Source organism: Macaca fascicularis, chromosome 3, assembly GCF_037993035.2.
Source record: "Macaca fascicularis isolate 582-1 chromosome 3, T2T-MFA8v1.1".
In the NCBI taxonomy this organism is placed as follows: Eukaryota; Metazoa; Chordata; class Mammalia; order Primates; family Cercopithecidae; genus Macaca; species Macaca fascicularis.
Genome location: NC_088377.1, coordinates 199,469,338 through 199,487,958, shown reverse-complemented (window position 1 = coordinate 199,487,958; position 18,621 = coordinate 199,469,338). Strand labels below are relative to the sequence as shown.

At 48.4% G+C, this 18,621-nt stretch overlaps 1 protein-coding gene across 10 annotated transcripts in view; it reads left to right on the top strand.

Annotated features, from left to right (window-relative positions):
- Nucleotides 1-18,621, top strand: part of PTPRN2 (protein tyrosine phosphatase receptor type N2) — a 1,017,982-nt gene that overhangs the window by 370,007 nt on the left and 629,354 nt on the right. For all 10 annotated transcript variants that reach the window (XM_045387364.2, XM_045387363.2, XM_045387365.2 and 7 more), the window contains one exon: nucleotides 6,060-6,228. In XM_045387364.2, the coding sequence (XP_045243299.2) occupies nucleotides 6,060-6,228 (169 nt within the window). The remainder of the gene's footprint in view (nucleotides 1-6,059; nucleotides 6,229-18,621) is intronic.

The window sequence follows — 18,621 nt, the reverse complement described above, 5'->3', positions numbered from 1 at the left end:
CAAAGAGCTGCGAAGGCCTTGGTAATTTATATGTCTACTACATCTGTATCAGGGTCACTTGAAAAGTGATATTGTTGGGCTGTGTCCCCACCCAAATCTCATCTTGAATTGTAGTTCTTATAATCTGCATGTGTCGTGGGAGGGACCCAGTGGGAGGTAATTGAATCATGGAGGTGACTGTCTCCATGCAGGTCTTATGATAGTGAGTGAGTTCTCACAAGATCTGATGGTTTTATAAGGGACTCTTTCACCTTTGCTCCTTGCATTTGTCTCTCCTGCCACCTTGTGAAGAAGGGTGTGTTTGCTTCCCTTTCTGCTGTGATTGTAAGTTTCCTGAGACCTCCCCAGCTATGCTGAACTGTGAGTCAATTAAACCTCTCCTTTATAAATTACCCAGTCTCAGGTATATCTTTATCAGCAGTGTGGGAACAAAGTAATACAAAAAGGCACTAGAAATAAAACCATGGTGTATTTATCAATTGAGATAATCAAGCAAAAATGGCATTTTTAAATAAGCACCATGCAGGCATCACACACCTAATGTTAGTGATCTGTTCTTGAAAATCAACATCCCACATGGAAACAGTACCTGGAAACCTATTCCATTACTGTATGTGGGAAATTTATAGTGAGTTCCGCATCCACTCAAGCCCCAGTGTATTTCCTAAAGTGTTTCTAAATCACAGTAAAGACCCATATACAAGTACCAGATGGTCATATTTGGATAGAAGACACTTCTTCCTGATACCCAGAAGTGGAAATTGTTCTTAGCAAAGCGTGTGTTCTATTTGCAGTAATACTGCCTCACTCAGCACCTGCAGAGTCTGAGCTGCACGTCCCTCAGGGTGTTGGGTGATGCCACAGCGCTGTGTTTGGAGACATACTGAGACTTTTTCTGAATATGATTTTGTTCAGAATGTAGCATCACATTCTGTGAAAGGAGATACACATGCACACATACACACACACACACGTGTATACATATATATGTATACAGGTGCTCCTTGACTTATATCTACCTCCTGTGCCTGCCTGGGGTGCCTGGGCTGTTGACATCCTGGTTGTGGAGCTCTGCTGGGGATGATGTCCTTCAGCATCGTATTTCTAAGACAGCCATAAGTCTACCTTTGTATTTGAAGGATATTTTCATGGGATATAGAATTCTGGGTTAATTTTTTTTCTTTCACTACTTTAAAAATGTTTTCCATTGTCTTCTGGCCTGGAGCACTTCTCGAGGAGAAATCTAAGTCGCCTTTCCGCTGGCATCGGGGGCGCTGGAGTCAAGTCCCCCAAGTTCCTCACTGGCCATGGGTAGGGCCCCAGGGGTTCCCGGGGAACTACATCTTGGCTGTCTGGACGGCAGACTCTGTGGTTCTGAAGTCCGAGTGCAGGGTCTTGGGAAGACCCATCGTGGGGAAGTGAAGAGATGAGTTTGGCCGAGGAGAGGTTGGACTCAGTGTGGTCACGACAGAGGCCTCTGGAGCCCTGACCCCTCCTCAGGGGCTAGGGACCAGTGTGGGATGCAGACCTCCCCCGATGGGGTATAAACATGGGTGAGGCAGACCCCCATTGTGGAGGGCCATTTTGGGAGGGGACACAGCTGTGTGGTGATGACACTTGCCCCCAGCTGCCTCAGGGACAGTGGTGCTCAGTGGACTGCCAGAGTTGACAAGACAGAGCTGAAGGTCTGGGGAAACCAAGGCAGCTTGCGTTCACAGGTCGGAGTATAAGAGAGAAGAGTGCACAGAGAGCCCTGGAGATTTTCAGTCACTGCTGAGGATTTGGTAGATGACTGATGATCTTGTGTCTATGAGGGAAAAGAACCATCCAAAAAATGAGAGCAAACGGTACCTGACATTCATACAGAGTGTGACCTAGTGCCTCTTCACACCTCTCAGACTTGCAAACCTCATAATTCCCAGATCATTGGGTAGAGTGCCCACAGAGTCTTGTCTCAGTAGTGGGGAGTAATTTCTCATAGATAATTGCTGCTCTGATTCTGCCAAACAAGATTTAGAGGTAAAACCCAAGAGGGTTGAACTGGTCCCAAGCAACTTAACTGAATGCCAGAGCAAGGGTAAATAATATTTATGGGAATGCAAATATCCATCACCCAATAAGGTAAAATTCACAATGTGAATATATAGACATGGATTATCTGGCATGAAAAGGAGCAGGAAAATGCAACTCATAGAATTCATCTGTGTAGACACAGAACTGACACACAATAAGTAGCAGACAGGAAAAAACCATGAGTGGAGTGAACAGCAGATTAGACATTGTGGTAGAAAATATTAGTGAACTTGAAGAAACAGCAATAGGAACTAAGGAAACGAGGAAGGATAATTTAAAAAAATAAAGAACACCAGTGAGCTATGGGACACATCTAAAGGCCAAATATATGTATAACTGGAGTCCCAAGGGGGGAGACAGGAACAGAAAAATCATTTGAAGAAATAATGACCAAAATTGTTTCAATATGATAAAAATAATAAACTCACAGATCCAGAAAGCTCAATGAGCTAAGAAAGAAACATGAAGACCAAGAAATATTGTAATCAAATTTCTCAAAACCAGTGATAAAAAGCCAACCTTAAAAGCAGTCAGAGGACAAAAAGGTACATTTCATAGAGAGATGAGATGATGAAGGCCACTGCAGGTTTCTCCTTGAGAATGCTCCATGCCAGAAGATGATGGAAAGCGTTTTTAAAGTACTGAAAGGAAAAAAAAATCAACCCAGAGTTCCATATCCCATGGAAGTATCCTTCAAATACAAAGGTAAAATTATGGCTGTTTCAGAAATACAGATGCTGAAGGACATCATCCCCAGCAGAGCTCCATGGCCAGGGCTGGTAAAGCCGCCATTCCGGCCGAAGGGAAAGGTGCCCGATGGAAACACACGAGAGAGCACGCGAAGGCAACTGCATCAATCGATAGATGGTGTTTTCCTATCACTTAAATCACATTTAAAGAAGTTGATTGTTTAAACAAAAATGATGAAAGTGTATTGTGAGGTTGATAACACAGCTGTCAACAGAATTCATGTCAACACCTGCATCAGAGTTGGAGGGAGACTTGCAAGTATCTATTTAAGCCTCCTATTTCATATGTTAAGTGGTGTGAGGTCACTTGGAGGCAACCTGTGGCCAGTTAAACATGACTCTCATACACTAGCCGTAATTCTGTCTTCTTTCGCTAACAAGGATCTAGAGTTAGGTGTTGAGAAGGCCACGGTGGAGCCATGCCCCAGGGCTCTGAGGCAGCCAGTGCCTGGGCTCTCAGGAAAGTGCCTGCCTTCAGCTTGAACCTAGCTTCTCCCTGGCCTGAGAGAAGCAGATGGCAGCTGACCGCACCTGCAAAGCCTGTTATGAGGGAGGCCTGAGTCTCGTGCTGGCAGTGGGGCATGGCACGGGGGCCTGTGGCATCTGGACCGTCCACTGCAGCACAATTCGGACCTGAAGTGATGGGTCATCACTGAGCATGGCTCTCAGGGGGAAGGGGATTTGGGAGCGTTGCTGAGGCAGCAGGCTCACGGAGGGCCCTGCTGTTGTCTGTGGGCAGCAGAGCCGAGCAGCAAGGCCCCCACACTGGCCCATCTTTTTAATGGTGATGCCTATTCTTTTATAGACATAAATGAGGCACTCAATTAACTATAAAAACTAAAAATAATCAGAATTGAAAGCTCTTTGGTCTGTGTCTAAACTCCACGTCTATGAAATCTTTGCATTTTATTAGCATGGTGTGTGTGTGCAGACACACACACACGCACTCACACAGACACATGCACACATGCACACACTAACACACACATTCACACATTCTCATATACTCACACACCCCTCACACACACACACCCTCACACACACATTTACACAATCAAACTCACATGCACACACACGCGCACACACACGCGCACACACTTTTTGTTTTTTTTTTTTTGAAACAAGGTCTTCCTCTGTTGCTTGGGGCTGGAGCACAGCTGCACCATTGTAGCTCACTGCAGCCTCAAGTTCCTGGGCTCTAGTGACCCTCCTGCCTCCACTTCCCAAAGTGCCGGGATTATATAGCGGATTATACCCCCATGCCAGCCTCACTATATATATTTATATATTTTTTTGAGGTGGGGCCTCGATGGAAGGTGGGGGTGGAGTGTAGTCACTCACGCAGGTGTTCTTAATCCTGGCTGGTAGAGGCATCTCCTGTGGGAATTCTCTTCCTCATTTAGGAGCATGCTCTGGGCCCTTTTGGTCATATGCAAAAAGCAGAGGCCTCCGTGGGGGCTGTGAAGCTCTGGGCGGCTGAGTCCTGGGCGTGGAGGCCAGTGGCAGAGTCTGCGGATGAGCTGGCAGGTGGGGAGGCCATGCCCATTGTGTTCCGGGCTGAGACGCTGCCCCATGGCTCAGGCAAGCTCTCCGCCGCAGCTGAGGGTAAAGGGGGACGGGGCGCAGGCTCCGGGGGCCACGGACGTCCTCCCACCACGCCCAGGCCTCCACCAGGGCTGCACGTGGGCCAGTGGGGAGTCCTGACTCTGTCTCCAGCTTGGACCTAGCTTCTCCCTGGCCTGAGAGAAGCAGATGGCAGCCGACCGCACCTGCAAAGCCTGTTATGAGGGAGGCCTGAGTCTTGTGCTGGCAGTGGGGCATGAGCTGCAGAACAGTGGGGATGAGCTTGGGCGTTACTGCTGCTTTCCCAGCGAATCTCCCTGGCTCTGGGAGGCTGGGAGATTCCTTTCCGTGTGGCTGCATAAGCTGGTGCTGGGGGCCCCGCTGGGAAGTGGCCACTCTCTCAGGGACTCTGAGCATCGTTAGCGGGGGCCACATGTGGCTGACATGTCCAGCTGCCTCCTGGATTTATACCTTTAGCACACAGCAGTGCCGCGGGGCCCCTGCCAGCCTTCCTGGTTCCACGGGGCCCCTGCCAGCCGCGCCTGGTTCCGTGGGACCCCTGCCAGCCTTCCTGGTTCCGCGGGGCCCCTGCCAGCCTTCCTGGTTCCGCGGGGCCCCTGCCAGCCTTCCTGGTTCCACGGGGCCCCTGCCAGCCTTCCTGGTTCCACGGGGCCCCTGCCAGCCTTCCTGGTTCCACGGGGCCCCTGCCAGCCGCGCCTGGTTCCGTGGGACCCCTGCCAGCCTTCCTGGTTCCACGGGGCCCCTGCCAGCCTTCCTGGTTCCGCGGGGCCCCTGCCAGCCTTCCTGGTTCCGCGGGACCCCTGCCAGCCTTCCTGGTTCCGCGGGGCCCCTGCCAGCCTTCCTGGTTCCGCGGGGCCCCTGCCAGCCTTCCTGGTTCCGCGGGACCCCTGCCAGCCTTGCTGGTTCCGCGGGGCCCCTGCCCGCCGCACCTGGTTCTTGGCCTTGTCCTCGCCGGCCCTACCCCTGCCGCCCTCAGCAGCGTGGGCACCACGTGTGTCAGCCCGCGGGAAGTGTCTTATGTGTTTGTCCTTCTAGCCTCAGGCATCCCTGCCCTGCGTGGTCTGTGTGCATCACTGTTTAACAGCAGGGACTGCAGTGGAGGGGCCGAGAGCACTGCACGGACGTCCCGAGGCTGCAGCAAAGTACATCAACCTGAGGCCTAAAACAATGCACATTTATGAGGCGAGAACCTGGTTCCCGCCTTTTCCAGCTTCTGGGCTGCCTTCCTTGGTCTCCCCACAAACCCAGCAGAAGCTGTGCCAAGCCTCAGGCCCCCCATGCCCACCCGGCCTTCGGCTGCCTCTGCCTCCTGGAGAATTCTTGCTGAACCTGTAGCCAGCGCCTGCCGCTTCCTCCCTTTCTCCCCTCCCCTTGGTTCCTGCGTGTTACTTTTACTCCCTGTCTTCAGCTCTCAGAAGGGGTCATTCGTCCATCCCCACAACCACGAGGCAGGTGCTGTTAGCCATCCTCGTCCAGACACAGGCTCGGAGGTCTGGGAGAAGTTCAAACTCATGGTCACGGAGCAGCAAGGCCAGGCCGGCCACCGAGCCGGGCTCCCGGCCCCCTCGCATGCACCCGGGCACCACAGGGGACAGGGCAGCTCCGTGCACCAGCAAACATGCGGTTGATGTCTGGTTTCTTTTGCTCTTTCAGGCCCTCAAAACACAGCATTGGCAGTGAGAGGAGGTACAGTCGGGAGGGCGGCGCTGCCCTGGCCAAGGCCTTCCGACGCCACCTGCCCTTCCTGGAGGCCCTGTCCCAGGCCCCAGCTTCAGACGCGCTCGCCAGGACCCGGATGGCGCAGGACAGACCCCGTGCTGAGGTGACCCTTCCACTTCCTCCCCGGGCCGGGGTTGGCTTTTCCTCTAGGGTGTGGGTACCTGGACGTGTTTCCTCTCGGCTTCACGCGGGTGTCCCAGGCCAGTGGGCAGCCTGTGAACAGGGCTTTGGTGTTCCTGGGGCTCCTTAAGCAACATCTGCCCCCAGTCCAGCCCCCCGGCAAATGCTTAGTCCTCAGGGTGAGTCTCTGTAGGATCATTCTTGGGACAAAGTGTGACTCCAGAAAGCCCACCATTTAAACCACAGATGCACACCAGGGAGGTAGAGGAGGTAGGTGGCTGCTCTTCACCCTTTGGGAAGGGACCTGGGACAGCAGTGGACACTGCAACCCGACTGAGGGAGACCAAGGGGCCCTGACCGTGGCTGGAATTAGGGGTACCAGGTGCAACTACTGCATCTGAGGAAAGTTCCTGCTCCCCAGCAAGCCCGCCCCAGGGGGCAGCCCAGGGCAGCATAAGGGCTCTGTCTGCCTGTGGGCATGAGGGTCTCGCACCAAAACACAAGTTGACGCCCTGGGCACAGAGATCCCAGACAGGCTCGGAGGCGAACCCCAGGAGTGTTTATGCAGGGTCAGTGGGAGCTGCAAGGACCCACATTGCAGAGCCCTCCAATGCCCTTCAACACGCAAAGCCCAGAGCCCTCCGATGGCCTTCAACACGCAAAGCCCAGAGCCCTCCGATGCCCTTCAACATGCAAAGCCCAGAGCCCTCCGATGCCCTTCAACATGCAAAGCCCAGAGCCCTCCGATGCCCTTCAGCATGCAAAGCCCACTCAACATTTTAAGGACACGGAATTAGGAATCTCAGTAAACTTTGTAAATGGAAAAGCAGGCATGATTTTTATGATGACTGGTTAGGCCAGAGTTCACAGGTCCTGCATTGCCTGGCAGGAGGGAGGGACGAGAGCTGAGAAATCACCTTCGGAGGCCACAGCCCGGCCAGCTCCCTGGGATAGGATTTTGGACCAGGTGTTGAGGCCCAGGATGGCCCTGGGGACCTTGGGGGTTTGTTGGTGATGCTCACACACTCCTTTTCTGCCAAACGTTAGTTACATCACCTCTAATTTGACACACTCCTTTCTAAGATGGAAGCTGTGCTGGTGTGAGACAGGAAAGTCTGAGGACCTTCTGCGTTCTCTTGGACTCCACTGGGGTCTCACCAGGAGCTGTGGCCCTGGGATGTATGTGGGAAGCAATGTGGGCCCAGTTTCTATTGTGTTCCTGACATTGAGCCATTGAAATGACTTAAGTTAACTCTGGGCAACCCCCACAGACCTTGAAAGGCAGAGTCCTCCCAGAGGACACGTGGCTGCTAAGCCCAATCCCAGGCCAGCTTAGGGGCTTGCTGGAACCTTGCTCCAAGCGTGGGAACCACAGGGTGAGTTTCCACAGATGATGGCCCCACAAGGCGGCATGTTTCGTGCATGCAGGTGAGGAAGTTGAGGCACTTTTGCATCTTAGCAGGTGGTGCCTGGGGAAGGCCTGGCCTTGGCCCCATGGTTCTCTGAGGCCCTTCCGAGGGCAGCTCCTGGGCAGCCATCTTTGCTGTGGCCTTGCTTCTGCTCAGGAGGATGTCACAATAATGTTTGAATGCAGAAGCTAGGCTGTCCACAGCCGCCAAACAGAGCCCTGATGCTGGCCCAGAGCCATGCAGGGGCCACGGTGTGCCAGACCCACAGGTCACAGTTGAGAGGCTGCTCAAGGGGGGCCCAGTGGCACCTGGGCCATATTTGTGTTTTTCCTGATCACGAACTGTGTTTCCTGGTTGCTTGAAATCACCCCTCATGGTGGAGGTTGGGGGCCTTCAGACCTTGTGGAAGTGCAGGGTCACGGGCGCTGCGGGCCCCAGGTCTCCCTCTAGGGTTAGGCTCACAATGAGAGGCCAGTCCCAGCCCTGCTCTGTGCCAGGCCCACCTCCCATCAGGACCACTGGCTGGCCTGAGAAACATTCCCTAAAGCCTTTCCAGGAGCCTGTGGGAGCCCTTCTGTGTGAGCCTAACCCTAGAGGGTCTGGTCCACTTAAGGCTATTTTAAACATGCTAAATTTAAATTTTTCATTCATTAACTGAGACCAACTAAGCACCTTTGGTGCACTGGACATCCTGCTGGATTTTGTGGGTGCAGAAGGTGGATTTCATGCAGCTCTGTCCTTGGGTCAGAGGCTCCTCCACCCACTGCTCTGGGGCCAAGGGGCTGCTCAGCTTCTGTGCCCCCCGAGTCCTCAGCTGTAAACAGGGGTAGTGGCCCTGCAGGTGTCACGAGGGCCACATGTGAAGCTCCTCATGGAGTGCCCAGTCAGGAGTGGCTGTAACCATAACTATCGTTGATAAAATAATCTTTAAAAAATAAAATGGAAATTAGGTCGAGAGTCTGAAACTGGGCTCAGTGGAAGTCCCTGACTCTGATGAGGGGAATCAGAGGGCACTGGGATCCTGGCAAATACATTCCCTCGGAGTGCCCGCGCCTCGGCACTGCAGAGCAGGTCTCAGCACAGCACGATGGAAACTGGCATTTCTCCCACTCCCTTGAACGTTGATAATTCAGCACCTCCAGCTCTGAAATGATTGCTTCGTGCTCCTCCCCTGCCCCGTTGTGTCTTAATCGGAAGGGCTGTGGGGCCCCGTGCTGTGCCTCCGCTGCTGCTGTGAGATTTCAGGTTTCTGTAACGGGGCCGTCACATCATGTCCCCAGATGCTGGAAGTGAACAATCAGTAAAGTAACCCCCGTGCAGTCCAGAGATGGTTTTAGTAACATACGAGGGAAAGGCGAGGCGTCATTAAAAGTTTCGGAGACTCAGAAGAAGTTGGAGTGAAGGGAAATCAGTGGACACTTTTCCGTGAAACGGTTTCCCGTCTTTTCCCCCAACTTGACGGCGGCCACGCTCACCTAGACTGACGTCCAAGGGCCTTCTTCACGGGCTTCTGAATAGAGAAAGGCAGGAGCATAGCCTTGGAGGCTCACCCCCCGCGCCTCAGACGGGCCAGTGAGCGGGGCGTCACCTGCAAACAGTATTGGGTTTCATTCAATGGGAGCCTCAGTTGTTCCATTTTGAACCCATCATCATGCCCCTCCTTGAGTTTCAGTTATTTTATTAAATAGCCCCGGCACTAAAATAGAGTCAGAGTTAGAATGGAATTTGCTTGTGGGACAGGGCACAGCATAGATTCTCGTCGAGGGTAAATTGAGTGCCTGAGGCGCTCCCCTGTCCTCAGCAGCCAGACGTGAGGTTGGCCACGCAGCAGTGACATCCATGCAATAGAAACAAACTGTAGCACGTTGCAGAAACTCACTGAGAGTGAAGGTCTTTGGTAGATACTGAGCAATTCGTGCTATGAACCATTGGGAGGTATCGTAGTGATGCCCTGTGAGTTGGCTCATAGCAGCTCCTGGGGAAAGCAACCTCCTGCCACAGACAGGATGCCTTCCTAGGCGGAGCACAGTGGGCTGCATGTCCTGGGACGCTCTCCAGGTGCTCAGTGGCTCTGTCGGACTCAGCAGCTCAGTGCTCATCAGGCCTGGTCACACTAACCAGTGGTGTTTACTGAAGTCTTTCTGTTCCTGACTTACTGCATTAGGATTCCAGCACCAGCATTCTCCAGGTACGCCCTAGAGTGCTCTCAAAGCGGCCTTCCCCATGCAGGGGCGAGCGTGGCGGCCTTCCCCATGCAGCCGGCGAGCGTGGCGGCCTTCCCCATACAGGGGTGAGCGTGGCGGCCTTCCCCATGCAGCCGGCGATCGTGGCGGCCTTCCCCATACAGGGGGCGAGCGTGGCGGCCTTCCCCATGCAGCCGGCGAGCGTGGCGGCCTTCCCCATGCAGCCGGCGAGTGGCGGCCTTCCCCATACAGGGGCGAGCGTCGCGGCCTTTCCCATGCAGGGGCGAGCGTGGCGGCCTTCCCCATGCAGGGGGCGAGCGTGGCGGCCTTCCCCATGCAGGGGGCGAGCGTGGCGGCCTTCCCCATGCAGGGGGCGAGCGTGGCGGCCTTCCCCATCCAGGGGCGAGCGTGGCGGCCTTCCCCATGCAGGGGGCGAGCGTGGCGGCCTTCCCCATACAGCGGGCGAGTGGCGGCCTTCCCCATGCAGCCGGCGAGTGGCGGCCTTCCCCATACAGCCGGGGAGCGTGGCGGCCTTCCCCATGCAGCGGGCGAGTGGCGGCCTTCCCCATCCAGGGGCGAGCGTGGCAGCCTTCCCCATGCAGCGGGCGAGTGGCGGCCTTCCCCATCCAGGGGCGAGCGTGGCGGCTGCCTCCGCACCAGAACATCCCCTCCATTGGGAGCTTGTGACGGTCCATTTGGGCTGATCTGTTGGGGTGCATGCCCCGGCTCTGCCACTCCCCAGGGCCGCTGGGTGCATGGGAGAGGAGCATCTTCCACCACTGCCCCCGTCTGGCCTGCTCTCCATTTCAAGAAACACGAATGGGAGAGGGGCGTGGGCACTGGTCATGTCAAATATTCCACCAGCAGCCAGGGTCCACCTGCTGATAAGTTTGGCTCTGTCACCTTGGAACCTCCCGCACACCGTGGTCGGCCTCGCAGTGCTGGTCTCTGCCGTTCCTCAGCATAATTATCAGGGAGTCCTTCTTTCCCCCTCGGAGGTGTTTGAATTAATGAGTTTGAATTAATGAGTTCCGTGGTCATTCCGACACACAGACATTTAGCATAGCCGTCAAACGGTTATTCAGAAAATGAGCACTTGGTGGCATTTTGGCTTAGGTATTTTTCTTCTTTGTTAAGATAGATGCTTCTCAGTATTTTAAAAAAATGCATGAAAACCCAGAACTCATTTTCTTTTCTGTCCAGTGTTTAAATGAGGAGAAAGCTGTTAGTCATCTCACTAATGAACAAAGACTGAATAAGCGCAGGAAGTGCGTGACCGGAGGCTGTAGTGTTGCCGGGCAGATTTTGCTGCCCCGTGAATATAGGGACTTAGAGATCTGGGCCGCGGCTTCTCCCCGCCTCTCTCAGCTGATGAAATATTTTAATTGGAAATTTAAGCTTTATATACTGATGATCTTTCAAGGTACAATCAACTTCCTCTGAATTATTTTATAAATCATTGTTTTCTATGTATCCATCATCAAAAGTGATGGAGAAATGTCCTAAACATATTGCCTTTCAGGGCCTTCATGCCGGTGACGTCATAACAGAAGCCACTGGGAATAAAATCATGCTCTTTCTCTTTGTTCGTTAGCGAGATGACTCAGAGCTTTCTCCTCATTTAAACGCTAATTGAGCGCTTACTGATCACTAAATCAAGGTGTCGTGACTTCTGCATTGTTAGGGTGGTAATGCTTCCTGTTTTATTGACTATGGTGGCACCAGCTCACAGTCCTTGTACTCATCATGCAGAACACCATAAATTCCCTGTCCACTCTGTGTTACTGAGGAGGTTTAATCGGAAATTCATTGCTTACCAATACCATTAACTAGCAGATTTATTTTGGAAATGTTTAAAAAACATATTTAACATACAAGAAATGGTGCTGGGTTAAGGAAATGGTTAAGGAAAGTTAGTTTCTGCCCTTTAGGATTTTACAGTTTTACTGGGTAGGAGGGAGAAAACAAACAAGCAAAAAATACAGCTAAAAAATTAAAGCAAGTTCTGTGATGCAGGGAACACAGAAGGTAAAGGCGCACTCATGCCAGAGGGGGCAGGTGGCCCAGGCAGGCTTCTGACAGACGGGGTAGGTGGGCCCAGGTGTGGTCATGCCAGAGGGGGCAGGTGGCCCAGGTGGGCTTCTGAGAGGACGGCCTTGGAGGACGACCAGGAGGCACCTCCTGCAGGTGTACGATGTACGTAGGGTGCAGAGTGTCAGGAGCCCATTCCCCTCCCACCCCAGCCAGATGAGTGAGCCCTGGGAGAAATGTGCCAGAGCTGAGGACACAGGAAAAGAGGATGAACTGCATTCAGAGGGGGATGGATGAACCCATTCCAGGGAGAGGAGACCGCAGCTTCTTTCACGCGCATTGGAATGGAAGAAGCGGGAGCCAGTCACAGGAAGCGGGGAGAATTCGGCCTAAATTTTAAGAAGCTCTTTGAGAGACCAGCTGCACAGAGTGAGTGTCTGCACCCCCACGTCTTTCCTGTGGGCTTTCACTGAGTACGCGAGTTGGGGCACCAGGGATGGAGGAGGGAGGGGCTGGGAGAAATCCTGCCAAGGAGCGCCAGGCCTCTACAGAGTGTACCACGGTGGCCTTCTGAAGGCTGGGGTCAAGAAAGCATGGTGGAAAAACATCTGTTGCATCTTTCTAAGGATGCAGAAAGCCAGGGTGGGACCAACAGGGAAGAGAAGCTTCAGCAACTCACAAACTGACACTTGGACCTTAGAGCAGAGAGAGCTCCCCTGAGGTTCAGAAACCTGGTGGCTGAGTGCAGAGCATAAAGGGATCTCGAGTCTCACTGGAGCCCAGACCCAAGCACAGGCAAAGAAGGCAACTTAAACCCAAAGGATGGAAAATGTGTACAATGGAAACTTGAAAGGCAGGAAAGCTGGCATGGTCATGTTAATATTAGACAGAGTGGACTTCAAGACTAATAGTGTTATTCATGATAGAGACACTCTATGATGACTAAATGGTCAATTCATCAAGATGCTATAGAAAAATTTTATGAACCAATTTCAGAGCTTCAAATACATAAAGGAAACGTAAGAAAATACTAAAGACAGAAACATATAAGTCCATCATGAGCATTAGTGACTGAAACTGTCCTCTCTCAGTAACTGATTAAACAGATAGATAAAATATCAGTAAGTATAGAGAAGATTTAAACCACAACATTAACCAATATAAGCTAAGTGATGTTTATAGAATGATATACCTAAAAACTACTAAACACACGTTCTTTATAAGTATATTATATAGAATATTTCCCAAACTAGATCAAATGCTGGCCATAAAATAGGTCTCAATAAATGTCAACAGATCAAAATCATACAGAGAAAGATTTTAAAAGAAAACTGCAGATTATTCTTCTTCAGAAATATAGAAACAAAAATTCTAAACAATTTTTATCAAATTAAATTCAACAATATATAAAAAAGAATACTGCATCATAATCAAGGCAGATTTATCCCAGATATACAGGGTATGTCAAACATTTGAACATCAACCAAGATAACTCACCATAGTAACAAGGGAAAGAAACACCATGTGATGGTCTCAGTAGATACTGGAAAAAGCATTTGACAAAACCCAGCATTCATCCTTGATGGGAACCTTCATCTAAGATTACACCAAACGGCGAAGGGCTGAATGCTTTCCACTTAAAATCTGGAATTAGACAAGGATGTCTGCTCTTACCTCTTCTATCCAACATTGCATTGAAGATGTTTTTCTTTTTTTCTTTTGAGACGGAATTTCATTCTGCTTGCCCAGGCTGGAGTGCAGTGGTGCAATCTCGGCCACAGAAGCCTCTGCCTCCTGGGTTCAAGTGTTGCTCCTGCCTCAGCCTCCCAAGTAGCTGGGATTACAGGCACCTGCCACCATGCCCACCTAATTTTTGCATTTTTAGTAGAGACTAGGTTTCACCATGTTGCCCAGGCTGGTCTCAAACTCCTGACCTCAGGTGATCCACCTGCCTGTGGCATTGAAGATCTTAGCCAGTGCAATAAAACAAGAAGAAATGAGAGGCATTCAGATTACATGATAACCTTTGTCAAAAATTTGGTGGAAGCTACAGAAAAACTACTAAAACTAGTAAATATAGCAATGCTGTAGAGTGCAAAGTCAGCACACAAAAATTAATTTATTTCTGTATACTAGCAACAATTAAATATGAATTTTTAAAAAATCATTTATAGTAGCATAAAATTATGAAATAATTAAGGTTGAATCTAAAATATGTGTAAGACAATATACAATCAAAACTACAATACATTGATGAGAATAATTAAGACAAATTAATGGCGATATATGCATGGTCATGTGTCTAAAGACTCAATAGTATTAAAGTGGAAATTACCTCCAAATTGGTATTGATATGGCACAAAAACACAATCCTTAAAAAAATTGATAACTAGAACTTTGTCAAAATTTAAAAATTTTCTTCTTCAAAAGAAGACACTTCTTTGAAAGACACACAAAAGAATGAAAAGCCACAGACTTAGAAAAATACTTGCAAATAATACTTTTTAAGATAAAAAAAGAATTTCAGAATGTATAAAAATCTCTAAAAACTAAAAAGCAGCACATTAAAAATTGACATTTTTTTTTTCCAAGACAGTGGACTGGAAGCAGTGTTAGCATGCCTCTCCCACTTGGAAAGACAAAATAGTGTGTAAAGATTCACACTGTGAACTTTTTTCCAAGCAGCAACACCAGAACTTGACAGGAAAACTGAAAGAAACCACAGAACCTTTGAAAGAAGTGGCAGGCTGCAGCCGACACTGAAACTAAGTGGAGAACTGTAAGCCCCACAGTGTGAGGGGGAGACACTGCCTCTGAGATATGCACCCCCACTGGGGAATTCAGCCCATGGGGGTGGGACCTTAACCCAGTGCTGGAACTGATTTAGGGAGCAGTGGAGAATATAAAGTAGGAGAAGCAGCAGGAAGATCCCTGTGTGCATTCCCAGTCTCCAGCATGGATTGGGGAAGCCATTCTGCCTTACAGGGGACCTTGTGGAAGTCTGCCAGCCAACTCAGGCAGTGGCCACACGTTGAGAGGAGCTCCCAACTAAAATTTGCAATCTAATCTCGAGTAGGGACAAAATCCCTTGGCCATAACTCAGCAGGGAGTGGGAAGCATGCTGCAGCCACAAGCACAGAATCTGGGACCTGGCTTTGCTACTAGACTGGGATAGACGTGACCTGAAAGCCACACTTCCTGTCTCCATGATGATTGGGACAATATCTCACATCTCAATATTAGTGTTGAATGTAAATGGCCTAAATGCTCCATTTAAAAGATAACAGATTGGCAGAATGGATAAAAAGACACAAACCAAATATCTGCTGTCTTCAACAGATTCACCTAACACATAAAGATGCATATAAAGTTAAGGTAAAGGGGTAGTAAAAGATATTCAATGCAAATGGAAACCGAAAGTGAGCAGGAACATTCTTATATCAGATAAAACAGACTTTAAAGCAACAACAGTAAAAAGAGACAAAGAAGGTCATTAAATAATGATAAACGGGCCAATCCAACAAGAAGATATTACAATTCTAAATGTATATGCACCAAATGCTGGAGCTCTCGGATTCATAAAACAATTACTGCTAGATGTAAGAAGTGAGATAGGTAGCAACATGCCAACACTGGGGAACCTCAGTACTCAACTGACAGTACCTGACAGATCACTGAGACAGAAAGTCAACAAGGAAACATGGACTTAATCTACACTCTAGAACAAATGGACCTAACCGATATTTACAGAACATTCTAACCAAGAACTGCAGAATATACATTCTCCTCATGAGCATATGGAACATTCTCCAAAATAGACTAGATGAAGAAAATGTGGTGCATATACACCATGGAATACTATTCAGCCATAAAAAGGAATGAGATCATGTCCTTTACAGGGACATGGATGAAGCTGGAAGCCATCATCCTCAATAAACTAACACAGGAACAGAAAACCAAACACTGCATGTTCTCACTTATAAGTGGGAGTTGAACAGTGAAAACACATGGACACAGGGAGGGGAAAAACACACACCAGGGCCTGTTGAGGGGTGGGGGGAGAGGGGAGGGAACTCAGAAGACAAGTCAATAGGTGCAGCAAACCACCATGTCACACGTATACCTATGTAACAAACCTGCACGTTCTGCACATGTATCCCATCTTTTTAGAAGAAAAAGTAATGAAACAAACAAAAAAAAGACCATATACTAGGCTACAAGACAAGTCTCAATAAATTTAAAAAAATTAAAATTATATCAAGTATCTTCTCAGACCACAGTGGAATAAAACTAGAAATTCACTCCAAAAGAAATTTTTTTAACTATACAAATACATGGAAATCAAAAAGTATGCTCCTCAATGATTTTTGGGTTAACAATGAAATCAAGATGGAAGTTTACAAATTCTTCGAAATGAATGATAATAGTGACACAAGTTATCAAAACCTTTGGGATACAGCAAAAGCAATGCTAAGAGGTAAGTTTACAATGCTAAATGCCTACATCAGAAAGTCTGAAAGAGCCCAAATTGACAACCTAATGTCACACATCAAGTAACTAGAGAAATACGAACAAACCAAACCCAAAGCTAGAAGAATAAAAGAAATAACAAAGATCAGAACAGAGCTAAATCAACTTGAAAGAAAGAAACAAATAGAAAAGATCAGTGAAACAAAAAATTGGTTTTGTGAAAATATAAACAAAATTGATGGACCATTAGCAAGATTAATCAAGAAATGAGTGAAGATTCAGATAAGCTCAACTACACCACAGAAATACAAAAGATCATTCAAGACTCCTATGAACACCTCTATGCACACAAACTAGAAAATCTAGAAGAAATGAATACACGAATATATTCCTGCAAGCATACAACCCTCCTAGATTAAATTAGGAAGGAATAGAAACCCTGAACAGACCAATAATAAGCAGTGAGATTGAATCAGTAACTTAAAAATTGCCAACAACAACAACAAAAGCCCAGGACCAGATGGATTCACAGCTGAATTATACCAGACACTCAAAGAATTGCTACCAATTCTACTGAAACTATTCCAAAAGATCAGGAAAGAGAGAATCCTCCCTAACTAAGAAGCCAGTATCACTCTGATACTAAAATCAGGGATAAAATAATGAACAAAAGCAAACTATAGACCAATACCCCCGATGAACATAGATGCAAAAGCCCTCAATGAAATACTAGCTAACTGTACGCAACAGCACATCAAAAAGATAATACACCATGATCAGGTGGGTTTCATCCCAGGGATGCAGGGATGGTTTAACACATGCAAGTCAATAAATGTGATATATCACATAAACACTTAAAAACAGACACCATATGATCATCTCAATAGATGCAGAAAAAGCATTCGATAAAACCCAGCATCATTTCATGATAAAAACTCTCAACAAACTCGGCATAGAAGGGAATTACTTCAAAATAATAAAAGCTATATATGACAAACCCACAACCAACGTCATACGGAATGGGGAAAAGTTGAAAGCATTCCCCCTGAGAACTGAAAGAAGACGACTTCTATTCAACATAGTACTGGAAGTCCTAGCCAGAGCAGTCAGAAAACAAGGAAATAAAGGGCATCCAAGTTGGAAAAGAGGAAGTCAAACTATTGCTGTTTGCCAATAATATGATCATATACCTACAAACCCCTAAAGACTCCTCAAAAGACTCCTAGATTTTATCAACGAATTCAGGAAAGTCTCAGGTTACAAAATCAGTGTACACCAATCAGTAGCACTGCTATATACCAACAATGACCAAGCTGACAAATCAAGAACTCAATCCACTTTACAAGGCTTCAAAAAATAAATAAAATACCTATCAATACGCTTAACCAAGGAGGTGAAAGATCTTTATAAGGAGAACTACAAGACATTGCTGAAATATATTGTAGAAGACACAAACAAATGGAAACACATCCCATGCTTATGGATTGGAAGAATTTCATGAAAATGGCCACACTGCCCAAAGCAATCTACACATTTAATGAAATTCCTATCAAAATACCAAGATTATTTTCATACAGCACCAAAAAACAGCCCAAATAGCCAAAGCAATCCTAAACAAAAAGAACAGATCTGGAGGCATCACATTACCTGACTCCAAACTAGACTACAAGGCTAGAGTTACCGAAACAGCATGGTACTGGTAGAAAAGTAGACACACAGACCAATGGAACAGAATAAAGAACCCAGAAACAAACCCAAACACTTACAACCAACTGATCTTTGACAAAGCATACAAAAGCATAAACTGGGGAAAGGACACCTGTTTGATAAATGGTTGTGGGAAAACTGGATAGCCTCATGTAGAAGAATGAAACTGGATCTCTGTTGATGCAGGGTAAGGAGCCCCAAAGTGGAGCTTAGCCCACCAGGGTTCTTGGCTTTTCCCAGGAAAGAATTCAAGGGCAAGCTGGAGATAGAAGAAAGCAACATTCTTGAAAAGGCAGTGTTACAGCTCTGACAGTGGTTTAGCTCTGTGACTGCTCTTGCAGAGCCAGGCTACCCCATAGGCAGGAGTAGCAGCTCAAGGAGGCTTTGCAGTGGTATTTATAGCCAGTTTTAATTACATGAGGGTAAAGAGTGGTTTATGCAGAAATTTCTAGGGAAGGGGTAGTAACTTTTGGGTCATCAGGTCATTGCCATGGAAAGGGGCAGTAACTCCTGGGCGTTGCCATGGTAAGGGTAAACTGACATGGCATATTGGTGGGTGTGACTTATGGAAAGCTG